Source organism: Panthera tigris, chromosome D3, assembly GCF_018350195.1.
Source record: "Panthera tigris isolate Pti1 chromosome D3, P.tigris_Pti1_mat1.1, whole genome shotgun sequence".
Lineage (NCBI taxonomy): Eukaryota > Metazoa > Chordata > Mammalia > Carnivora > Felidae > Panthera > Panthera tigris.
The window spans coordinates 38,157,332-38,183,269 of NC_056671.1; the positions used below are offsets into that span (position 1 = coordinate 38,157,332).

Here is a 25,938-nt window from a genome sequence, read left to right on the forward strand (position 1 = left end):
CTGGTGCTGGCAGAGGGCGCTGAAGCCCTGGCAGGGTACCGGCAGCCCTTAGGTTCATTCCTCGGGTGCTGTCTCATTGTTCTGATTGAGTGCTCCTGGCTGGGAGCACAGTGCTGTGCTCTGGGCTGGCTGTGCCTCTCTGTGGGTCTGGGAATCCGTGGAGTCCTCGGGAACCTTTTGACCTGAGGCTCATCTGAAGTTGGGCACCCGTGGACTGCGTGTCCCGTGGCTGGGAGTAGGTGAGTGCAGAGAAAAAGGAGGCAAAATCCAGTGAGGTGTTCCCTCATGGCCTGCGCACAGTAGGGAGCCTCCGGGTCCCCATCAGTCAACAGGGACATATGTGTTCTTCCTCCTCACAACGTATACCTGCCCGGCTACTTGTCAACAGACGGCCGTTGAATGACTCCCGTGTGCGGGGTGCCACAGTAGTATGCTAGGTGGGGAGCAGCGGGGGCAAAGAGAAATAATACACGTGTCTTCCCACCTAGAGGCAGGTCGTGTAAGATTTGAAGGTTTGTAACATATTAGTTCACTCCTCCCTCCCCGCCTCTACGTTACAGAAGCTGAGAAGCAGCCGACCGAGTACAGAGCCCGGCACCCACACCTGCCTGGGCTTTGGCACTAGTCGCATACGCTGCCACCCTGGGGGCAGGTGCCCACGCCATGCCCTCAGCTCAAAGGGTTTGCCTCCAAATCCATTTGCCCCAATCCAGTACCACCATCCAGGGCTGGAATTAAGATACAATTAAACTGTTTCTTCATCATGCTCAGTACTGTTTTCTTCTGGGTCATACTGACATGTGCATCAACGTGGCCGGGCCTTCCAGATTTGTGAATGCCAGCTCAAGTAGGGTTCGGTCTTCTTAAGACTGCATGTGGAGAGCCGGGATAGGAAGCGAACAGGTGGGGGATGCCGCATTGAGAAGAGCGACTCCAGGTCTTGGTCAAGTTGGCACCCACGTTCATTCAATTATGGTCTCACTTTTGCAAGTGAAGGAAAATGGTCCCGCCGAGGATAAAAAAAAAATACACGCTGAGTGATTGGGTTGTAGTATTCAACCGAAAGAAGCTAATTAATGATGTCTCAAGCTGCGCGAAGCAGATATTAAACCAAAAGGTCACCCTTCAGCCATCAAAAGATATGCTGCCCTGAAATCTTTTATTGGATGACTAACATATCACAAGTTAATATGGGTTTTCCTGCATGTTTGTTAAAATGAAAGTGGGGGGGGGGTATCTGCTTCTTGAGTATCAAATTGAGATGTTAGTAAGATTCCATATCACAAACAATTCTCAGCTTTTTCAGTAATGAGTATATTTGTCAAATGAGAGCCCACGGGATAGAAACTCATTGTTTTCACTGGCACAGACCAGCTTGGCATTTGCCACGGCGTTATCTGTCTCCGCAGTGAAATTCCTCAGATGGCTCCACAGTCAGCTCGGGTCTTACGCACCTGTACTCCACTGTGCCGGCCACGGGGGTGCAGGATGACTTGGAAATGACTGCCCTTGAGTTTGTACCCCACTTAATCAAAGCCTGCAAATAAACACACAATTTCAATACAGGGTAGCAAGTGGGGGGAGGGGGCTGTCCTGGAGGAGCCACCCTTAAGAGGCATGACACACACCCCCGCCACCCCCACCACCACCACCCCCCCCCCGCCCCGGGCAGACTGAAGAGAGGGCTGGGGACAGTGACAGGGCCTCAGGGCCTCTGTGTGAGGAGCCCTGAGCGTCTGAGTGCGGAAACTGACGGATAGACTCCTGGCATCAGAGACCCCTTAAAAGAGAGTTTGCTGAAGTAGGACCAAAAGGAGGAGCTATAAAAAAAACCCCTGCCCTCAGGAATAAAAGCCAGCAGCTAAATCCCTTCCCAGACTGGAGGACTGAGTCTCACTGTGGGGACTTCGTTTTATTTGCCACTCTCCCTGCTTGTTAAATGACTTGTCCCGTCAGGATCCTGTTGTGTTTGGCTGTAAACTCGTCAGGAGGCGCCTCTGTGAAGGCAGCGAGGCAAGAGAAGCCAGAAAGGCTGTGCCCCATAGGCCAGCGGGCGAGGGCAGGCGGGAGAAGCGCCCTGAGGGCCAGAGGAGATGGGAAGGCCGCTGAAGGAGAAAGAAGCAGCCTCAAGTTCCTGCAGAGGGGCCAGGGAAGAGAGAGAGATGTGCGGGGGAGAAAGGGAAGACTGCAGCGTCTAGCAGAGGGTGGATACAGTTTGGGTGCCCGCTGAGTAGGAGCTGTGAGGAGACGCTCCGTCAGTAGGGAAGAAGGCCAGCAGTGGCTGCGGGGCTGGATCCCCGCCTGTAAGGAGCGCTGCTTCTCAGTCTTCAGAGACGTGACAGCGAGGACATGCAGGAGGGGTGCCAGGGGGAACGGCCGGTATGAAGGCACCTGCCCAGAGGCAAGGCGGGCCTGGAGTGCACAGGGACGGTGGGCTGGGTCACTGACTTTTCACTGAGTGAGGGGGCAGAGCTGAGGAGGGAAGGCCAGTTGGCTCTGAGCAGAGGTGATGAACTGTAAAGCCCAAAAGTGGGGCATTGAGGACCCTTAGAAAATAGACTCCATAGGGAGTCTACAAACTTGAAAGCTCTTGTGTCCGTCCTCCCCCTGGTACCTAGTCACCAGTGAGAAAAGAGCAGCCAGGTTACCACAAGCTCCTTGAGAATTTAGTGATGGAGGGGTGTGCAGTGACACTTTTAGACAAAGTGGTTCTAAATCTGAGTGGCTCCTGATCGAGTTTTGAAAGCCATTCCTTGTGTTTGTAGTAAGCGCAGACAGTTCCTACTTCCCTGATACATGCATTTATTCATTCAGTCATTTATTCACCAACGCTGCAGCCACTGAGCGTCCCCCATTCCACTGTGTGCCAGACCAACGTACAGCTCCAGTGTCACGGCCAGTAATCCGTGCCGCCAACACCGGAGCCCGGGCAGCCGTCTCCAGCAGCACTCCCCCACCCAAGTGGGCTGTGTTTAATCTCAGGTCTTCTGTCTTCCCCCTCTCTCAGGGTTGTCGGTTGCCGGGGGCTGGGTGGGATGCAGGCTGCCTGGAGCTTCATCGTCATCGCGTCAACATGAGTCACGTTAACTCCATTCAGCCACCCAGCCCTTCCTGCACCAAGTGTGGATCTTGAGAGACGCCATGAGTCATCACTCTTCCAGACTGCACCGTCCAATAGAAATACAACACTAGCCACGTGCGAGCTGCAAGTTTTCTAGTAGCCACATTTAAAATAACAAAAGGAACAAGGAAAGTTAATTTTGGATGCCATTTTATTTAACCCATATCCGAAATATCATTTCAACATGTAAATCAAGATTACAAAAAAAAAAAAAAATGAAGGACGGATTTTACATTCTTTTTTTTTGGTACTAAGTCATCAAAATCCAGGACATGTGCACTTACAGCGCATCTCAGTTTGCACTGTCCACATCTTACGTATTGCATGGCCACATGTGGCCAGTGGCTGCTTTGCGGACAGTACACAGATCTAGAACATGCAGGGTTCTTCATCCTCCTGATTCTGTCGATAAGGCCACTGGGAAGTCCCTAACAATCTCTGACATTTCTGTGCTTTGTCTCCCACATTCATGTAAAACCAATACAGAAGAAACGGGTTTGTGATGAGGGAGGACTAATAACCACAATCCTAAAGCACTCTGCAGATAAAAATGTATGGATTCCAAATAACATGGTTATGAAGAAGTAGAACGTGGGTCAGCAGACCAATCGCCCCACTTGTTTTAGTAGTAATGTAAGTCACGGTTAGGAACCAGCAGTGGGCCAAGTTCCCGCTGGGAACTGAATGCCTGTTCGGGTGTGTTCCCACACAGCAGGGATGGCATGGTTGTCTCACCAATGGTGTTCAGGATCCCCTTGTTCTGCTTTTCACTTTCATTTTGGGGAAACTGGGAGGTAAGAAAATAGAAATGAGAAAGGATTGAGTGAGTCAAACCCCATTAAAATCAGGAGGAGACGAGGTAGCATAGAAATGAGGGCTCCAAGCATGTTAAGAACAGAGACCTAGAAACAAAGGGATCACGGGAAGAAAAAATGTTGCAAACTGTCAAGCCCCTTTTGAACATTTCCTTGCTCCTCCAGGAGCAGCCACTCCTGGAGCTCGGTGCTGCAGGCAGAGTAACTTCTCAGTGAGTGCTGGGTACACTGAGGAAAGTCAGTCCGGGACTGTCACGGATTATGCAGTAGGCCAGAGAAAACGTAATCAGATATGGGGACCCTTGGCAATTTTTTTTTTTTTTTTTTTTTGCTTCCTCCTTTTTGGAACAGAGAACACAATAGAATTGCTACCCCTTTCATTGAAGAGAAGGCTGCTTGTGAAATGGGTCTCTGTTTTTAGTGGGATTAAAAATAACCTGAGACCCAGCCATGCAGCCTCTGGTTACCATTTATGACTCACTTGCTACAGTTTTGTTGTGTGCGCTTTTGTGAAGAAACAGCCATATTTTTAAAGAACATTTCCATAAAGGATTTTTCTCCCTTTGTGGGGGTAGAGCAGAAGTTGGAAGAACCAGAGGGGCAGAGAAGAAATCAGGGACCTACTTTCATGTTATTTTTCAGATGAATTAAAAACCTTTTGTCTCTAAATCCTCCAGACTTTAAGTCCGTGGAATGGGGAGGCAGACCGTGCTTGTACACCACAGTCATGCGTCTGTTTGATCATTTCACCCGAGAGGCAGCCCCTGAGTCATGCGGCGTCCACAACCGGCCTGAGCTGGCTGTCCCCGTGGACTGGGAGAAGAGGGCCTGTGCCCAGCGAGGGTTTTCCCATTGAAGAGCAGAGAGACTCTGGTCTCCTCGGGGAGTCCATTGGAGTCGAACCATTTACTGCCTCTGCAAGAAAAGTAATGACTTAACGTTTTTGGAGATGGGATTATTTTCTCCTCTCTGAGTGGATGCCGATCCACGGCCAAGTCCCCTGGTACGCTACTTAGGGCGTCCCGTATCCTGGCGCTGGACACACACGGCTGAACCCCCTGGCCGTGGGAACGGGCGATGCTCCAAACCTTGAAGCGACTTGACTGGAATCCTTAAGCCCATCATTATAAATTTTTTAAGTTCAAAACACCCAAAAGAAACACCGAGAGAAAAACAGAGGCAAAAAAACCTCTTCCAAACTATTCTACAAATGGCAAACCACGGAGGTGACAGATATCACGTGCTCTGTTTTCTGGAAAAGGAAAGACATTTTAAATGTAGGGATATCTTTCCCTATTGTCACTCACTCATTGGTGTTAAAGGCAAAGCCAGGATTACGCATGCATTTCCTTTTCTGGTGCAAAAGGCATTTTGATTAATTAAAATCTTAAAACCTGTAAGTAGGGGGGCTGCTTTCGCAGGCTGAGTTTTCTTGGCTGACCTTTAGGGGAGCTGGCTGGGAATCACTGCTGCAGGGAGGCCGTGTAACTGGGAAGCAGCCCATATCCCTCCGCTGTGTTAGGTGGACAGTGGGTTGGATGTCGGGCCTGAGGAATGAAGTCCATAAGTTACCCGGTTAGAAAGACCCTTTGTGTCCCCTGTTCATGGCGGGCATCCTCTTCGAATCTAGATGGCTCTGCTTACTCCAAGAGCCCCAAGACCGAATGACCTGATCCTTTTCATTTGATAATAGTTTCCGAAGACAGCATATACTTTCATCATAGGCTTACGCTTTTTAATTTATTAGCAACCATTCAGGGAGTATCTATCTAATATGACATGAGCTGTGCTGGGCTTGGTAAAAAGTTAAAATCAGCATGTTCACATTTGATAAAAATGTATGCAGATTTTTAAGTGGATATTTTCAAAAGTCTAATTTTATGCGCGGAATTTAAAATAATGCAAATCACCCCACATTTTAAAAGTCTGTCAAGAGCCACATAATTTCAAAGCTGGCAGGCTGCACGCATTTTAACCATGTTACCCTGTTGCTGCACATTGGCACCAGCCTGCCTGGGCAACAGATGCCCTACCCAGCATCACCGGTGGCCAGGGATCCCACACTCATCGCCTTCCAGCGGGATTCTGCACGTGATCTTCATGACCACTACTCTGTCCTTTCAGGACCACTTGGGTGTGAAATCAGAACATGGCCTGGAGATCCTGGGTTTCAGCTGAATTTCAGCTTTCATAGGTTTTAGGCATATCCAGCCATGCGGGCTTTGGAAATTTTATATGTCTGAACATTCACTATTGTTAGAACTTAAAAAATCTTTACATCTTATGTTTAAAAACAAAATTCGGTCAGTTAAGCATCCAATTCTTGATTTTGGCTCAAGTCATGATCTCACACTTTGTGAAATCGAGCCCCGAGTTGGGCTCCATTCTGACAGCACAGAGCCTGCTTGGGATTCTCTCTCCCTCTCTTCTCTCTCTGCCCCTCCCCCACTTGTGCACACACATGCACACACACACACACACTCCCTCCCTCTCTCTGTCTCTCTCTCTCAAATTAAACATTTAAATTTTGTTTTTAATTAAAAACTTTAAAAATAAAAATGGGCACCTGGGTGGATCAGTCAGTTGCATCCAACTTCAGGTCAGGTCATGATTTCCCAGTTCGTGAGTTTGAGCCCTGTGTCAGGCTCTGTGATGACAGTTCAGAGCCTGAAGCCTGCTTCAGATTCTGTGTCTCCCTCTCTTTCTGCCCGTCCCCTGCTCTCTCTCACTCTCTCTCTCAAAAATAAAATAAACATTAAAATTTTTTAAATAAATAAACAACAGAAAATCCAAAATTCAACTTTAAGTTTTAAAGATCTTATTGGCTTTATTCAGCAATTTGTGAACTGGGCGGCTTCCCATCCAGCAGATAGAAAGGAGCTCCAAAGAGCTGTACAAAGTGGGAGATTTTTATAGGCAGAAGGGGGCAGGGACAAGCAAAGACAGACTGTTTCAGGTAAAGTCACCTTTGTTTGGGGGATGGCAGGGATGTGTCAGGCAGATTACCTCACCAGGAGATTCCAGACTGACTGGTTGAGATTATATTCCTGGGAGAGGTGGAAACTAGGAAACTAGGAAATTAGGTTCGGTATGAACTCTTGGTTTGCTGATGTGGGCCTGACCGCAAGCAACTCCATTTGAGCTTGTCTCTTTTATCACACTTGTAACAGTAATGTAATATCTGACATGATTTGAATATTCATTATACTCCAGAAGCTGTTCTAATTCCAACAACTCAGTGGGATGTCAGTGTTATCATTACCCCAATTAAAAAACCTTGCTACATAGAAGCTGAGTATCTCATCCAAGGTCGCTCAGCAACTGTGTGGGGACCAGGTTTCACCACTAAGCAAGCTGATGTGGACCCTTCCCTTCCCCCATCCCCCACCGTGCCGCAGTCCTCTGAGGCAAGCCCATCCTAGCATTCTCTCAGCTAGACATGAAGATCTCACCCCAAAATCATCAGCTTTGAAGAAATTGGACCTGGAAAATGGTAAAAGAAGGCAAAACAACCACCATAAAACACTCTCCAAAATGTATCCTCTGTCTTCTGTTACTACTGGAAAATTAGTCTTGGATTGTGTTAACTTGAGATAATGCATCATCCCTTCATAGAGCTTCAGTCCTGACCTCAAGGAGCTTACAGTCAAGTTTAAAGTAGCACTCAACCACTTAACGACTAGTTACAGCATGCTGGGGACCACACTATGGCCTTATGCACATTTCCCTTTCCCCTCCTGCCAGCTCTGGGTGGTACGCGTTCCCAATTCCAGTTGTATCTTGGAGTTGGCAGACTGGTTCTTCCAAACTCCCTGCTCACAGACTCCCTCCCTAACCTAACTCTTGTCTTTTTGAGCAGGAAGACTCAACTGTCAGTCTTCCCATTTCATTTTGTAAAGTTGATAAGAGTAGAATATTATTTGTGCTTAGCATGTAACTGGTTCTGGCAAGCATTCCCCAAAACGTGAGGTTGTAGGTACACAGACAGGAGCCCTTTATACCCATGGAAACTCCAAGCCAGTTGGGGGAGTGGGCACCCCAGCAAGATGGTTGCAGACCTGTCCCCACTGCCATGGCACGACTCACTTTGTGCCACAGAACCTATTCTCCACTGAGTTCTGTTCATCCTTCGAGAAATTTGGCTTTCACCTCCCTTCAATCAAATAGTTTGATCTAATACGGACACAGTTAACTGAATTCAAAAGCCATAGACAGCATAAAGCCTCCTGAGTTCACGTGCGTAAGATACAGCTGGAGCTCTCTACCTTTCATTGTAACCTGTGGACCATCTTATTTCTTGAGCTAACCGATGGCTCCTGTCTCCCAGGGCCCAGAGCCATGAGAGGCAGCATACCAAGGAGCCCCAGGGCTGGTCAGTGCTGGCAACCACACATTAGATGTATTTCCAAGGGGACCCCTTGGCTCCCAAGGCAATTTGCTTCCAAAATTACAGTGTGGAAAATTTTCTTGCTTGGGAGCACAGTGGTTCTTTTACATTTTTAATGCCTTCAGCTTTTATTTGTGAATCACAGGAATCTAATCACCATCACTCAACACCTTTGCACCTCCGAAATATAAAGCTCGTTAATTGTGTCTTCTCAGAGTCCTATACATTTTGGAAACTATACATGATTGATTTACCCAGGGCATGGGTTTTGAGATATAGATGTGATTTTTTGTTTTTTTTTAAGTCCACGCTATTTCAGCGAAAACAACCAATTGATTGATGCAGTGATTCTTTTCCAGAATAAAGCCCAGCTTTGGCTCAGGTCTTAATCCCTCTAAACACATAGCTTTAACTCTTTGGTTCCCAGGAAAGCCCTCAGTGACTGTGTGGCTTTGACTGCAGACTTGTTCTGGGATGTTTCTGCCATGGGTTTTCAGGGCTGGTTTGGTCCATGCTCCTTGTCCAACCTGACACCTTCATTAAAGAACATTCACGTTTGTAAACATACTGGCTTTTCAAAGAAGGTGTGAAGTTTCCCTTCAGAGCCGGCAGTCGTACTTACTGTTGGCTGGACTACATGGAGGGAGATAACCTATTTACATACTAAAAAGGTCAGTGTTGGACAATCAGCATTTAGAGATGAACTTGCTGCCTCTTGCGACTGGAGCATAAGAATTTGGGAGAAGGCCGCAGTTTCGCCGCCTCTTTATCTGTGTAGACAGCAAGCGTTGGTAACTGTGTAGGATGTCTGTGCCAAGCAGTCAGGGTGGTGACAGATGGGCTCCTTCTAGCCTGGAACCTCTTGACTACTAACGGGTATGACTGTGTGACCATGCACGGTACAGGTCAGCCTCACCTACTAAAAACTGTAATTAATTTGAGGTAGAAGTATTTGCATAATAGCTTTTCAGACTCTGTTAGTAAAAGACAAACCATCATAATAGACTTTACATCGCGTGGCTCCTGCTTACTTAACTTGTCATTTGCATCGGGAAAGGTAGACTTTTAGAAGGCTTACAGCATTTTGTGTGTGTGGTCTTCCTTTTCAAAGTATCTTAAAAATATCAACGGGTTTATTTTGCTAATGTGTGTTGAAAGTGCCTTTTCAAACGACATCGTAAAGGCACGTGTGTTCTCCAAAATCTCTGGGATGATTTTGCTCCGCATCCATTTATAAATTCAAAGCAAATAATTAGAGGATTGAGATCTCTGCCTCTATCTACATGTTGGGATATAACATAAGAGTAAAGTCACTCCTGAAGGTGGAACACCAGTTCCTTAAGCCTGGGGAGAAGGAAGAGGCAGAAGTGAGGTCTTACCCCTTACTGATAGTCTTGAGCAAGCAAGCAGCACCACCCTTCGTGTCCCGGAACACGGCTCATTCAGAGCTTTTTCTCTGAAGAGAGAGCGCCCATTTAAGAGCACCTGGGTCAGGGTATACACATCGCAGTGCGGCCGCTTTCCGCAAGTCCCGAGAGATCGTCGTGTCCTGCGGGGAGCTATCTCGGCAGCTGCCACCCAGATTCTCACGGGGACCCTGAGCCGCATTCCATGTTCAGTGTCCCCCAGGGGACTTATGAAGCCAGATGTGGACCTGGGCTCGTTGTGTCTTTGGAGCCATGGGAGGCGGCCGCCAGGAAGAAGTCGCTGTTTGTGTGCACACACATCCCAGAGGGGTCGGTGTGCAGATGCAGTTAATAGCCACACTCCGTGAGGCTCTGTGCTTCCTCTGACTCCTGATATAGGGAGAGAGAGGCCAGTGGCAGTGACAGGCTAACTCTTGGTTGGCATCAAGCAGTGTCTCGTAGATATTATTTGACCTTGCTTAGCAAATAGCCAGAGTCACCTGGGCCTTATATAAGGTCCATTTCTCACGACAGTTGTGTTGAAACTGGCATGGGCCGAGCTTGGGGACTCCTCCCGGCGATGATGCCAAGCGACAGGAACGCCAGGGTCCCCACTGAGCCTGCGCTTGTCCTATCCTGACTCTGGGCCCCCCAGGCGGAGGGGCTGACCCAGGCGGCGCTCTGTGTGCGGCTCACTCCCCGCCTCTCTTTCAGAATATTCCGCTGAGCAGACACAGCAGGCGCTGCACCAGTCCGTCTTCATGTCCTCCATGTCGGCCCACCCCTTCCGGGACCTTCCACTCGGCAGGGAGCAGCACTGCAAGTTGCTTCCAGGCGTGGCCAACATCCAGGCAGGCGAGGTGGCCCGGTGGACAGTGGACGAGGTGAGCGGGGCTGCTCTGGGGCCTGGAGGGAGCGTGCCAGGCTGCTGAGGGTTTCTCCTAGGCGCTGAATCCGCTGCAGCAAATCTAAGATCCATACTTAAGGGAGAAGGCGGGCATGATTTGGAAAGAGTGAGGAAAGCCCAGTTGGTTTGGGCCTCTACCCCGAGGTATCCCAGAACCACCTCTGTTCTCCACCACCATCGGCCCAAGCCTCCAGTCCCACATCACAGATTTACTTTGCGGAAGCACACATGTATAAGCATCTTAGGCTTGCACCCTGGCATCCTGTCTGGGGAGCCCCCGCCCCCGGATGTTCTGTTCTGTGCTGAGGGGCACCTGGAGGGCCCCAGAGGATTCACTTGTTCTCATTACTGAGCAGTTGTGTGCTGCCCATTTGTCTACTTGAAGCCACAGATGATCGGTTAGCCTTAGGTTGGTTTTTAAAGTGAATTAGATCACAACATTGCATAAGATGCGGTACACATGGGAAAATTGATCCAACTTTAATATAAATGTTCCTTACAATGTTGCTTTTTAATAAGGATCAGGTAAGTCTCATTGCTTGCTGTGATGCTGCAGAAATGCTTCATATGTAAAGCAGTTTTCTTTTAACGAATACACTCTCTGACATTTCTCTTAATAAAGGTATTATTTCCACTAGTCAGGCCTTAATTAATTTTTTTTAAATGAAGGAAAACCGTGGGTCGCTCTGAGGACAAGATAACGGTAGAGCTGGAGTGAAGTTAGTCACAGAATGTTCACTGAGCACTTTCTGCAATCAGCTCGACTTAACCTTGGCTTCGGCCTTCCTTCGCAACCTCGGACGAGGCGCAGGTGGCAAAGGCCGTGCGGAGGCTGAGGTTTGGGGCAACGCTGCTCCCTCCGCCTCCTCCCGGGGAACCTCACAAAACCCACCTGGAGCAGCGGGGGCTTTCCCCAGCACACCCCGCCGCCCCACCTCTCCTTCCGATCCCTCCAGTGCCCCCGTGGCACTGGTAACGGAGAGTTGACCGAATATGCCAGCCGGTGGCGACTAAACGTGGTCCCGTTCCTTAAAGAGTATGCAGGGTCGGCCCCCCCGCCCCTTGCTGATGACCTTTTACTGGTTTACAAAGCGTGCAGCAGCTTCACGACCAAGCCAACTAAGTCAAAACCTATCGTGTCTGTGATCCAGTCGTGTGCGGCTTTGGCCTTGTAACAGCCCTGCACGTGATGGGGAGCTCCCCTGACAGCTTGGCGGCAATCCCTGGTTCCTGACTTTCAAGCCATTCACTAGGTTGTACCACGTTTTAAGTTAGAGTGACAGTGGCTTCTCTTCCCTCGCCTCATCGCCGTTGTGCCGAGGCCGATGTCCCGGGGAGGGCAGCCACCCGCATCCAGCCCCCGGCCCCACGTTCACAGAGCAGCCGAGACCCGCCAGTGGGTGACCACGGAAGAGACACCTTGGGTGTGAGCTCTGGGTGTGTCTGTGCCTACCTTGACACGATCCCGGCTCCCCAAACGGAGTCCTCGGCTGCGCAGGCCTTAGAACCTGCGTGGGCCGTCCTCCCTGCCCACGCGCCCCTCGCGCTTCTCCCGCGCTGGGCTGCAGCCCCCACGTGGGGTCCTCACACTGGCACGCTTTATACCCCTGCCCCAGGTAGCCCCTCCTACTCTGCCAGCCAGCGGCGCAGTGCTCACCTCCTGCAGGAGCCTCTCCGCACCCCCCTTTTCCTCAGAGAATCTTCTGTCACTGACCTATGCTCACTTGTCCGACCCTTGACCAGATGAGTAGAGACCTTATTCCACTCACTTGATATGTATCTTGAGAACGTCTCACTATACCTGGCAGTTAGTAGATAAGCCAGTAATGTTTGTTGAATGAATGTTGAAGGACAAAGGCATCATAGGCTGGATTTTGAAACAGAAGTGGAACATATCCAAGGGGAGAAAAGAAGGGAGACCATTCCAGTCACAAGGAAAGACAGAAGGTTGCATGGAAGTATGACGTGTGCACAGATAGCATATGTACAGCGAGCGCATCCTTTACTAACATTGATGATGCTATTAACACTATGAAGGTACTGATAGTGAGACAAGGACTCTTATTTTGCCCATTTTACAGACAGGGAAATTGAGGCACCTAGAGACTAAGTCACTTCTCAGGGCCCCACAGGCAGAGCCAGGTCCTAAGCTGACGTCTTACCCACCAAGCACCCTGCGGACCTGGGGCACAGACAGAAGAGCCCTGGGATGGGGAAGGTGCGCCCGGTGTGAGGCCGGGCACTGGCAGTACGAGCCGCCTGAGGTTCTCATGCAGAAAATCACCTGTGAAGATGGTGCTTCGGGGGCATGAGAATCACACTCACCTGCGGAAGGAGGAAGCGTGCGAAGGGGCGGAGGAGAGGGACCAACCAGCGGGCACCGCCACGCTCCTGGTGTAGAATCATCTGGGCCTGCGCCGGGAGCTGCCATGGGCAAAACCACCCAGAGTCGGCAGACGTTTTAAAGTCGAAAGCCGTAACACAACACAGTGAAATAGATCAGCTATTGAAGGTGAAGAAGTGAAATGAGCCAAATGTGATTCCATTTGTAGACGCAGCACCACACGGTTTAGGACTTGGGATGGAGGTATGTGAGCTACACGGTCCGTAGAGTTCACCTGAATGAAGGGGAAAGCAGTGGTGCCATCAAACGAAATGAAACTTTGGGAGAGAGACCCCGTCTTTTTTGAGTGAGAGGTCCCTGCAGATTCCATTACAGCAGTGGATGTGCGACAACCATTCCCGGGGGCGGAAATACCGGATGAGGTGTCAGTAATGGATGGGGGGGTGGGGCCCGCTGAGGAAGCCCTCACGGAAGGCGTGATCATCCAAGGAGAGCCGTCAAGGATGGAGGTCAGTGGGGACGACGGTGGTGGAGCAAGTCCGCGGAAGAGAAGTGTCAGGGGCGGCAGGTGGTGAGTGTTCCATTCAGCAGGGCACAGACAGCAGATGTAGCTCGGGGCTCCTGGCTGGGGCTGTGGAATTGGGCTTTGGGGAATCTGGAAAAAATGTGTACAATATGTGTATTTCTTGTCCTTAAGAGGAGCGCCAGAGCTTTTATTAACGTCTCAAGGGGACCATCATCCAAAGAGAACAGAACCTCCGTTCTAGGAAAATTAAGCAGTGACTGGGAAGTTTATGGGACCTCAGATCTGACGAGTCCCAAGTCTGGCACTGAAGGAAAGCGAGGGGGTGGAGTGATGAGAGGCGGTAGTGGTCACAGGGCAAGTCTCAGCAGGATAGGGGAGCCTCAAAAGGGAGGGTCTTGCTGCGGGGGAGACCGAGGGTGCCATCAATGATTATTAGGAGGGCAAGGTCACAGTTCCCGAGTTCTCGTAATGGATATACATGGAGCCCCAGCCTTCTGTTGCTGAAAGAGGCCTTAGAACTTTCTATGTTAAAAGTAAAACCATCCGTAAGGCTGTGTTCATAAAGTGCTTCTGTCGTGATGCTTCTGTACCCATGACTTCCCTCGGGGATGCATTCCAGAGAAACCACTTGGCTTATCTCCTAATGCATAATATATCATAATCTTGAAATCTCCCTAACCAAATGCTCGTGAGGACAAGGACCACATCCTAAATTTCTTTCTGTATTCTCACGCTCTTGTAGCACGTTTCCCAGAACAAAATAGGGTCTCAAGAAGAATCTTGGGTGGATTGACAGTGGGCTTCGTGACGGTTCTGTTTGTATCTTTGAAAATAAGGCAACTCTCCGATGGGGTTCGCTTCGGGGGCATTCCAGTGAGTTCCAACAATAGAGGTTGTGACTATTTTAGACACCACATTAGAAATGGGATAGGGCAGTGAAGATTTGAAAAGTCAGTACAGGGCAAGAGGAGACAAAGGGGGGTGCTATCCTTTTGTGTTTTGTTCTCGTTAGGCAAAGTATTGGAGAGGAACCACGGGAGCCTGAGTCAGGATACATTGAAAACAGACTTGTGTCCTTGTGTTAAGGAACATTCAGGGAGACTCAAGGCAGGAGTCTGCCTGTGGCAGAAGATGAAGAGCAAGAATGTTCCCTTTCGTCTGCTGTCCTGGCCTGGGAAGGAAGACCTCCTTCTCCTCGTTGCATCATGTTACTTGTGAAGAGAAGCCAGCACAGGGCCTTGGTGACGTGGCCCAGAGCAAGGGAGCTGACTTTTAACTCCTTTGTCACTGTGGCTGTTTCTTCCAGAGCCGTGTTTACAGAAACACGGGTAGGCTATGAAGTCAATGTGGTGCTTCTAGAATGAAAGACCATATATTGTAGTAAGGGTTATTATTTTGTGAAACCTTTGTTAGAAACATCTGGGTCTATGCAAACACTCGAGTTATGGTCAGTGTGATGTGTATTTCTGACTGTGGGCCATGGCAATATTCTGTAAAAGAGTAAAAGCGCTTAAGAGTAGGAACCAAAATATCTTTATGTCTCTTTATGTCATTGTAGTAAAGTATCTTGTGCAGAGTAGGTGTCTGAGCGAATAAATGGGAGGTGTATTTTGTGAAGAACCCTCCTACCAGGTGTGCGTGGTCACGGGAGGGCAGGAGGTGAGGTCGTGTGCCCCTTAGAGCCACAGGTGCGGTTCATGTATGCTTGGTGCACACATGGGCACTTTTATTCCTTATGTGCAAAAATGCTTTTTAAAGCAGCTCATATAAATCGCCATAGCCTCAACCAAGTGCTCCCTAAATGTCCATTAAGTTTAAAAGATGGCGGTCGCTTTAAAAGCAATCTTTAAACAGGAGGGAGTGTTTTGAAAAATTCAGGATACTGCTAACTAAGCATAGCAGCCTTATACAATCGGGCCCTTAAAAAAGGGCAAATAACAGATTCCACTGTTAAAAAATGAGACCCGGGCTGGAAGCATGGTCCCCAGTGGACTTGGAGCCAGTGCAGTCAGGCACACAGCTACAGGCTCAGCAAGATAGAGAACACCACCGTTTGGAAAGATTTAAGGGAGCGGCAGCCCCACTGAAGGAAACAGGCCTGCTGAGCTCCAAGAGGATGCCAGGAAAAGTAGGTCGCCGGGGGAAGTAAGTTGGGGAAAGTAATGGGCTCATCTGAGAGCTGGCACAGGGTCATCTTTCTTAGTCTTTCCCAACTGCTGTGTCATCCACAGAACTCACCTACTCCCTGTCCTTCCAAAACAAAGCCAGGGCTTTCGCTGAGGGATCAAGGAATGAGGTTCCTTGAGGAATGAGAATGAGGTCCCTTGGGGAACCAAGCGCCAGTCAGCCTCCACACCAGGTGGGCTTCTTGGGGCCAATGCGGAGGGCGACCGCCCCCAGGCTCCAACAGTAGCGCATTCACCTTAGAAAAGCAGCCGCGTCCACACAGCCATCTTGGGTGCAGGCAAATAGATGGTAGTTTCCTATTTCATGGAGTTCACGCTCATCTGAATAGTTCACGTTTGCCCAATAGGTAAACACATTTTTAAGGGGAGCATGTGAGGGAAACTTTCTGAGAGTACTCTATGGTTTGTTAGATAGCTCACCACTTTACATTTAAAGTTTGTAGCAAAATGGGCTTTCTATTAAAGCTCAAAATATAATTTATTCTTAGAGTGAATAAATACTAACAGTACTGAATAATGACACTGAATAATGATCAAGGCCTTTGGATATTTTTAAATTCTGGCCAGAGAAGTCGGCCTCAGTAGATTTCATGGAACTGGTTTTTGACTTTGGAGAAGGACAGATTGAATAGAATCACAGTCTCTTTCCAAAGAGGCAGAGGATTCCAGACACGTGGTGAGGCAGTGGGGCCGTGGCCACCCTGCCGCCTGAGGCCCTAGGGAGGTAGTGCAGGGAGGGGTCGTGACGGGGCCCAGCTGAGGGCCACTCGGCTTTCCCTTTGCTCCTCTTTGCCCTGACAAGTTATTTATTCCTGTTAAAAAAAATCCAGTCTAGGGGCGCCTGGGTGACTCAGTCAGTTAAGCGTCTGTCTTCAGCTCAGGTCATGGTCTCGCGGTCTGTGAGTTTGAGCCCCACGTCGGACTCTGTGCTGACAGCTCAGAGCCTGGAGCCTGCTTTGCATTCTATATCTCCCCCTCTCTCTACCCCTCCCCTGCTCACACTCTGTCTCTCTCAAAAATAAATAAACATTAAAAAAAAAAGTTAAAAAAAACAATCCAGTCCACCTTTGACACGGACAGTGGTTGCTTGGCTAACAATGCTGAGGAGGGGGGAATGTGATTCTTTTCCCATTTTCCCAGCAAAGGACATTTTAATGGATGCAAACCATCAAAGCAACACACACTTCTGCCATGAATAGAAGTTTGTGGAACGTGTGTTTTAAAAAGATCCTCTCTCAAAGCACTTCACTGTGGAGAGCCCAGGCTCCCTACTGCTGGCAGGGCTTTCCCACAGGAGCTGGTGACTGAGATACAACAAAATGTGTATCTGTCGCTAATTCCTACTCCTGCTTCTTTATGTTTAATTTTCCTGCCTTGACGTTCTGCCCCTTTCCCTGTGGAAGAACCATCTCAGGAAAACCTTCCTTTTAGAGCCATGGCTTTGTTTTTTTTTTTTTTTAAGTTTATTTATTTATTTTGCATCGGGGGGTAGAGAGAGAGAGAGAGCACGGGAGGGGCAGAGAGAGGGAGAGAGAGAGAATCCCAAGCAGGCTTTGCACTGTCAGTGCAGAGCCCGACACGGGGCTTGAATTCACAAACCGTGAGATCATGACCTGAGCCAAAACTAAGAGTCAGAGGCTTAACTGACTGAGCCACCCAGGCGCCCCTAGAGCTGTGGCTTTTAACAGGTAGATGTGGGCCACGTCTGGACGCATTTCTGGTTGTCACAGCGCGGGGGTGGGGGTGCAACTGGCACCCGGCAGGTGGAGGCCAGGCTTGCTGCTAAACACCCTGCAACACACAGGATGGCCCCACAGCAAAGAATGATCAGTCCCCACCAGTCAGTAGCGCTGGCCTGGAGAAACCCGCTCTTCAGCACTTTGCCTGGACCTGGCTCCGACTCCTTTTGCCCCACACCCAGCCTGCAGGCAGATCTCTGGATTCTCCCTCTGCGGCGCCACCTGCCTGAACTCTGTGCTCTGCCCCGTGTGGAGCCCCCAGGCCCTCAGTGCCTCCCAGCTGATGTCCTACCCAGTCCATCCAACACTGCCAGATCCTCTCTCAAGCCTTCTCTTGCGCCGGGGTCCTCAGCCCCACCTGCAGATGAGAGTCAACCGGGGAATCTGAAAATGTATGCCCCACGCTTGGGTCCCGCCCAGCTTGGCTAATTTGGAGTCTGTGTGTCCTGAGGCTGGCCATCATTTGTGTTTGAAGCTCTCTGGATGATCCCGAGGTGTGGCCACGATGGAGAACCCCCACTCCAGGGCTCCCTGCAGCTGGCAGGTAGAAGTGCAAACCCACACCAGAAGCCACACGGCCGCCACCTCACCCCACCCACCCCTGTCCCCATGTCTCCCCTTCTGCTCGGCATTTCTAGCCAAACTGGACTCCTCACTGCTCAGAACATGTGCACCGTGCCTCTCGCTTTCGGCCTTGACCCTGAGGCTCTGTGCCGAGAAAGTGTTCTCTGCTTGTCCACCCCGAATCGCCCCGGGGTAGAAACACTGCCACCCAACAGTGCCTGTCTCAGCTTCCACCTCCCTCATCACACCTCTTCTGAGTTCCCATCTGAGATGCCATCTGTCCCTGCCAGGAACCCATAGCCTTTCCACCTCGCCTCTGGAACTTAGCGCATTTGAGCATGTATCAGTGTGAGTAGTAAGCCGTCCTTACTTGCCACTTTCCATCTATCCTCCCACCTCTGATCGAACCATAAACTCATTGGATGTTCACGCTGGACCTGCTCACTGGTCCTGCCCTCCCAGCACCCAGCAGAGGCCTCACGCCTAGCTGAGGTCGGGGTGTACTTGACCAGAGAGCAGCCCAGGGAATAAGGGGCCTACGCCCGCCTCGCAGCGTCCCAGGCCCTACAAACTCTCTGAGCCCCTGCTGTCACCTGCCCCAGTGACTGTGTCTCTGCAGCTGGACCGGCAGCATTCCAGGGCTTTCCTCAGCTCCATGCTTTGTATCCACCTAAGAAGGGCAAATCATATTAACTCAACAGAGAAGCTCAGCTTCCTGGCTGAGTGGAGCACCGGGAGCTCCAGTGAAGCAGCTCAGAACCGGAATGCCTCCTGGGTGCTTCTAGGGCTTGAGGATGCCATTGTGTGGCAGCGTTCTGGCTGGTTTGGGAAGATCTTTTTTGTTGTTGTAATTCTCATCATCCTGCACTTTAGAAGGATGACTGTAAATGACTCATGATAAAACACACTTGCAGCATCAGAGGTGAGTAAAGCAGACACCAACATGCTGACTGGCCCGAAAAAGATGTTCTGAAATCTACGCATTAGATTAAATATAGCCGTGAGTCGAGGGTGCGCATACAGGTGTCAGGCCCTGGGTTCGCCCTGTGGGTGCTGGTTCCTGGCCGCCCTGTAAGCCGGAAATCGCCAACGCCACGATGTTCTCTTCTGCAAAGTATGGGGAGGGTCAGTGTCACTGTCATCTCCCTGCAGGGGGCTGGGGACTCCTAGGGCTCGTGGGTTATAGACTGTGTTGTTACAAGGTCCTGAGCTCCCGTCTTCTTGTGGGTCTTTTCCGTTAGACGGGGAGAGAAATGTCAAGTGCACACAATTCAGTCAGCACGAGACAGCCAAAAATTCAAAACAGAAAGCAAGGCCATTCCTTGTATACACATTACCTCCCAGGTTTCATTACTATTGCCTTCTGGCATGACTTTCACCCTGTGCTGCAACCATGCCAGACCTTGCCAGGGTGGCCAGAATCCTCTTGCCATTTTGGTCGTGGAGAGTCTACACTTTATTATGTTTGGTGGCTCAGCTCCCTAAAAGCGCCAACTGGGAAAACTCAGTAGCTTCCTGTGCTTATAGCCAAGTCATTGTAGGGTCTCTCTAATTAAAAGGAGCTGGGGGCATATGTAGCTGGGGAGGGAGGGGAAAAGAGTGGGAAATGAAGTTGAAGAGAGTGATTTGGTCTGGAGTCCAAAAACCTGATTTCCAAAACGTCCGGGGTACTTCCCGGCCATGTGTGACCTCCAGTAAGTCATTCAACTTCCTCGGGCTTCAGCCTCATTGTCCCTGATGAGGGAACTCACTCGGCATAGATCCCTTGAGTCCCTGTTGCTGGCTGGGCACAGGTAAGACTCAGATAGATGGGGCCTCAGGGCTGCCCAAGGGCCAGATGGGCAGGTCCTCATCCTTGACAGTCACTGTAAAGACTGCTACACACAAGGCCACTCCCTCCTGCCTTCCCTGACAGGACAGGAGGATCAGAGGAGAGCAGGTTCCAGAATGCCAGCGCTGCACAAAAGGAGGCTGTCATTGTCATCGTAACTATAACCTGATGTAGGTCAGCCTGGAAATAAGAGGCTAGAAGAGATCCTGGCGGGGGCTGGTCTAACTTCTGAGCTGGCAAATGCTAATGTGACTTGATAGTTACTATTTAAATCCTGAGCGTTTGAGGGATTTGAAGTCTATTTTACTCAAACATGGAATTACTACAACCCAAGAAATTATTTCAGGTGCATGTTTTAAGTCAGGCTTTTCATCTTGCACTGTAGGTGGCTGAGTTTGTACAGTCTCTTCTGGGCTGTGAAGAACACGCCAAGTGCTTCAAGAAAGAGGTAAGAAATGCAAAAAATTGTATGTATTTCCATACTTCTGGACCCAGAAGTGCTTTGTTTTCATCTACGTATGTGTAAATAAGAACAGGCTGGGTAGGCAGGATAAAGGGGTCCGGGCAGGGAGGAGCCCAGTGGTGCCATCAGGCCCAGGCCCTTTGACCTGCTTACGTTCAGCTGGGCTTTGGCACAGAATGCTGTGGTGCTTGGCTCGTACAGTGTGCTCAAGAAGTAGACTGTTTGCTGGAAGAATAAATGAACATGTCAATTACTTAATCCTTACATGTCTTGTGAAGGCCCTACCATGATGACTTTAGGTCCCACTGAGGAGGAAGGATTCCCGCCATGAACCCCCTCCCAGGGAGGGGAGAGGATTTGTCTACTCCGAGGTGAGAGTGGGACCTTCCTGTACATCCCCGCTCTGCACCTGCTCCAAGAAGAATGCAGAGGCCACAAAATCCTTCCCTGGGGCTTCTGCTTCCTACCCCCCTGTTGGTTGGGAATGTACCAAACTGCTTAATGTTTCTCCTGGAATTAGTAGCCATAGCTCTAGGGACCCCAGAAGAAACCAGCTACAGAATAATAGTGCAGATATGGTGGTTACTGTTTATCGCGGGCTTGCCCTATGCTGGACCCTGTGCTAAGCACTTTACAACCTCTGTTCTTGGGTCCTCACAAGAACCTATGAAGAAGCTGAGGCACAGCAAGAAAAGGGCAGTCAGATCCCGGCCTCTATCTGGGTGATTCCAGAGCCGCCATCATGGCTCCAGAAGTCTCCAAGAAAACTACACTTCTAGAGACTCCAGTGTGTAGCACATCCTCCCCCTCTGTAGAGGTCAGGGCATGAATGGATCAGGGAAAATACTCTCGGTCCTGGACCCCCCTGAGCCGGGCCTCCCCAGTAACTGTGCATCATGGAAGAGGGCAGTATGGTAGCAGTGTGTGTAGCTGCCAATGGAAACATGAGGTTCGACCAGCAGGTCTCGGGTGTGGTTGGCCTGGCCTTGCACATAGGGGTCGATCCCTACATTAAGCAATGCCGAGGACCCACCTTGTCCACAGGTCAAGTTGCAGGTCAAGTTGCTCCCGCCTGGCTTTTATGACCAGCAGTCCCTCGATGGGCAGATCACTTAACCTGTCTCATCCCTCTTCTGTAAAACACAGACTTCCTCGAGGAGACCTTTAAAGATTAGGATTAGTGTGTTTCAGTGCGTAGCAAAATGATCCAGGTATTCTGTTCTCTAAATGGATGATTCTTCAACAGACGTTATCATAAATGCACAGGAAGCCTTTTAACACTTCCTTAAAACTTTAAAACTTTAGCCTGTCACTTACATTTTAAACTTGGATTTCAAAACTGGGGTCCCTGGGGGAATCCCTACTTCCTCAGTGAGACATTGACACTGCGAGTTTGTACCGTTAATTAAAAAGGGTTAGAACCACAGTGCTAGGTTCAGGGAAGGGTGTTACCATAGAAAAACCTTTCATTCTGTCTTCTTGGGTCTAGAACCAGCAATCTTTCTGCGCCAGTTTCTGTAAACAGGTGATGTGGGTGCCGGACACGCCCACAGTCCCTTCGACTCAAACTCTGAGAGCAGATCCCAGTCTGCTGTGGGAAAAGCCTGCATGGGGGTCACTCACCATCCTATGAATCTTGGGAAAGCTATTACATGTCAGACCACAATGTCTTAAAAGTTAATAAATAAAACATTTATTTTGTATGTATTTCTGCTTATAGCATTTATTATATAAAAAAAATTTAATGCAGGAAAGTTCAAAGGAGAAAGCAAAAATCAAACCACTATTCCCCCAGAAAAATCTAACTTTGCTTCACGTTTGGCATAAAGACTTCAGGTATTTTCACTGTGTATATGTATACATGTGGTCGTGCAGGTTTAATTTTACGGGTTAAAGCTAAGATCTTTCTATATCATCATGTCATGCTTTGTCACTTAACCATGGATGAAAACTTTGCTAAAATCATTAAGTGTTTCATTGAGACATGAATTTCGGTGACTGCCTGGTCCCCCAGCCGAGGCGGTACCAGAATTTATTTATTTCTGCCATTTTTGAAATGCTGGGTTGTTTCCAATAAATAACACTAGAATGTACACATTGCAACTCGGTTCTCTTGGGAAAAATTCCTGGAGATTTACTTGGTGAATGAAAGCAGGCTATTTTTAAGGTTCTTGATATAAATTCAGGACAAGATTTTTGAAACATAAGAGTAGAAATTTAACCTGGCAACCGTGAGTGTATCTTGAATTCATATTCAACAGAGTTTCGGGCGACAGCACAGAGCGGGGCAGAGGTTGGGACCCCGTGGGAGAGGGTGCCGTATTTCTCTGCCGTTGGAGAGCTCTGCAGGGAGGACAAAACCGTTCGGTGTCACACAGCTCAGCACCCAAAAGTTCCCAGAGGGTAAATGGTGTTTCTTTACTTGCAGCAGATCGATGGCAAAGCCTTCCTGCTTCTGACACAGACGGACATCGTCAAGGTGATGAAGATCAAGCTGGGTCCAGCACTGAAAATTTATAATTCTATCCTCATGTTCAGGAATTCCCAGGACCTCACTGAAGAAGATTCTCTCTCAGGCCAAGAAGCCAGAGGATAAGCACACCGCCTGAACCGGCCAGGGCACCAGGACCTGTTCTCCCAGCAATAAGATTGGCCTACGTTAATTTGATTTTAATATCCCCATGGTCATATCCATATTTAGTCTGGACCTTTTAAAGTGGTCGTGGTTGAGATGTTCAGAGGGTTTTGATGGCTGAGCCAATGCCAAGGACGCAGAGGCCCGCGTGTGGTTTAGGAACATCTTTATCGTCTGCGGGGTCCTTTCAGCTCCGATGCGGTGCAACGAACAGACCAAAGAAGCCCACACATACACATTTCAGCTTTCTCCTTCACCATTTCCCGTTTTTCAAGCATGAAACTCTCAAGTGGTAAAATATGAAGAGAAACAGCATTCCCAATACACTGTTAATATTCTCACCAGAACATCTGAGCTTGGCCCAGATTTGCCATCTGGGTGCAGTGAGTCTAAGAGATAGAGGCCTGGTGCTTTAAAAAGACTTCATGTGGGATTTTTGTGTACTTTACTCAGGAAAGTGTGAATCTTTAAAAAAATAATAATAATAAGCACATGTTTTCACGATTCATTAATTCTCCTTTTTGTCCCATGAATCGTTTCTTGTTGGCACTCCCAGTGTCTCCCACAACGAGCCCAGGAGCACCAGAACACTCAGCCTGGGCATTTAGCGGAACCTGATCGGACCATCCCAAGGACCCGCGCCTGCTAGCAGTGTGTGGCAGGCTCTCTTTGGGGGCACAGGGAGACCCGCCCTGCCCCTGACACAGGCTCGTGGGCCAGCTACCCTCCCACCCCAAACCCTCCTGGCTTCCGCTCCGAGGAGGCCTCAGGAGGGTTGGCCCCGCGCTCTCTCTGAGCAGGTGTGCAGCTGGGTTATATCTTTGTAGAGTCACAGCACTGAAAGGCAACATCTCTAAAGTAGGGAGCTTGGTAGCTGTGAGTCATTTGAACAATTCTGATTTCTGGTCAGACCTGACTTGTTTTGTATAAAGTGACTATATCTGAGACTCCAGCAACTTCGAAAGACAGTCACCAACTTTCCTACACCCACAGTCAGCTGCATATGCCCCCGTGGAACTGGAGGTCCATTGTTTCCTGGGGGGCGGGAGGAGGAGACAAGAAACAGACCACACCCATTTGCCTCTTTAAGAATCTCACGGTTGAAGAAAGTTGATTCAGCTTGGAGATTCTCAAACTGTAGCACACTGAAGAAAAAAAAATCTTCTGTAAGAGGTGTGCACACGTGACATTTTTCAGACCTTTACCTAAATGGAATTTTAATATATTATTAGTTCATGTCAATTTTTGTTTTCTATGGAGTTTTGTTTGCTGTTTGTTTTCTGCTTTGTGTGTGTGTGTGTTTTTTAATTTTTAGACTGCCATGTATAATTCCTGCTTCTGCTGTGTTAAAATTTAATATATTTTAAATGAGAATAAACAGATAAAGAGTAAACCCCCCACATCACTGCCTTAATGAATATGTTGCTATCACCTGTTCCCATGCCACAACCTTTGCATTAGCCACCAAAGAAGTCAGCCTTTTTTGAGTACTTGGGATAGGTTTCCTTAGGGAAGCAAACTCAGCTGCTAATAAGAAGTTAAAGTGGAGTTTTTTAAATTAAAAAGAACCTCACAATTGCTCATTGTATAGGCTCCGTGGAAGACACGAGATGCATGTTTCATGTATTTTTTTTTTAATGTTTATTTATTTCTTTTGAGAGTGGGGGGTGGGGGTCGGGGTAGAGTCAGAGAGAAAATCCCAAGCGGGCTCCACAATGTCGGCACAGAGCCCGAGGCAGGGCTCAATCTCACTGACGAGGAGATCATGACCTGAGCCAAAATGAGGAGTCGGATGCCCAACCAACTGAGCTACCCAGGTGCCCCTATGTGTTTCACATATTTAATACTTGTCATTTCAACAGAAGGATCTAACAGAACAGACAATACCAAGCCAAATGAGAGTTGAAAAGTTGTGTTCCTAAATGACAGTGTGATCAGGCAGAGCTCTATCCAGGTACGTAGGCACCTACCGGACACCTGACTTGTCACCCAATACCTTCACCCTGTCATACTCGAAAGGAACTCAGATGGCCTCACCCTAGTATCCTCACCCGAGTGAACAATAGCCTATCAGCAGAGTAGCTGCCCAAGCCAGGAAACCCAAACGTCCGACTCTGTCCATTTCTGTGTTATAGATTCTCCTGCCAACACAAACTCGCTGAAGGTGGAGACCAACCGGGTGCGGGTCAGCTCCGGAGCTGGTCCGTGCTGGTCCTGCACGCTGCCGCTTTCACACCTCGCCCCACCTTCCTCGGGCACAGCGCTTCCCTCCCGCTGCCGTCCCGGGCTGCACCTACCCTGAACTCCTTTCCCTCTCCAAACTCACCCTCCTACTGGGCCTCTCAGCTTTGCCTGTGCTGCTCCCTCTGCCTGAGATGTTCTCTCCGCCTCTCTCCCGCCTGGGAAGACCCCACCGCAGCGCACCTCCCCATCATGTCGCTCCTCGCTGGCTGTCGTTACCATTTGCTTGTTTCTCCCCACTAATCTAGACGGTCTGCTAGGGCAGAGACTGCGGCAGCCTTGTTCGTCACTATTCCTAGCACTTGATGTGGTCCCTGGCACTTCACCGGCCCACGGTAAGTGATTTGTTGCACCAGTGAATGAGGAGAGTCCATCAAATTCGACTTCAAAATCCCACCTCCGTAACGTCCCAAGTAGGCGTAATTTGTCTGTAAAAAGAAACTAATACCTACCTTGAGGGATTTATTTTTTCAGTTTGATTTTGTGGATGTGTGTGTGTGAATGTAGCAGACATAACACACATAAGGTGCCTGACACCTGACAGTAGCCATTAAGTAAGGGTCAGGAAAACGGTAGCAACAGCAATCTGATTCTTGAGCATTCTTCCAGGAATCCCCACACACAAACTCCTGAAGTTTGCGTCAGTCCTGAGGACCCCGAGAGGCTCACGGTGTGTGTATGTGTGAGGGGGCCCAGAAGCATGTGGGGCAGACCCCAGGATGATCGCAGGGGGACCTCGATTGCCCTGACTCAGCCCTACCATGTCCAGTTTT

At 49.3% G+C, this 25,938-nt stretch overlaps 1 protein-coding gene across 7 annotated transcripts in view; it reads left to right on the forward strand.

Annotated features, from left to right (window-relative positions):
- L3MBTL4 (L3MBTL histone methyl-lysine binding protein 4) overlaps positions 1-24,295 on the forward strand; it is a 441,589-nt gene extending 417,294 nt beyond the window's left edge. For all 7 annotated transcript variants that reach the window (XM_042961817.1, XM_042961811.1, XM_042961816.1 and 4 more), the window contains 3 exons: positions 10,444-10,613; positions 20,212-20,274; positions 22,718-24,295. In XM_042961817.1, the coding sequence (XP_042817751.1) occupies positions 10,444-10,613; positions 20,212-20,274; positions 22,718-22,885 (401 nt within the window). In that variant the 3' untranslated portion in view covers positions 22,886-24,295. The remainder of the gene's footprint in view (positions 1-10,443; positions 10,614-20,211; positions 20,275-22,717) is intronic.
- Positions 24,296-25,938: the final 1,643 nt, after the last annotated feature.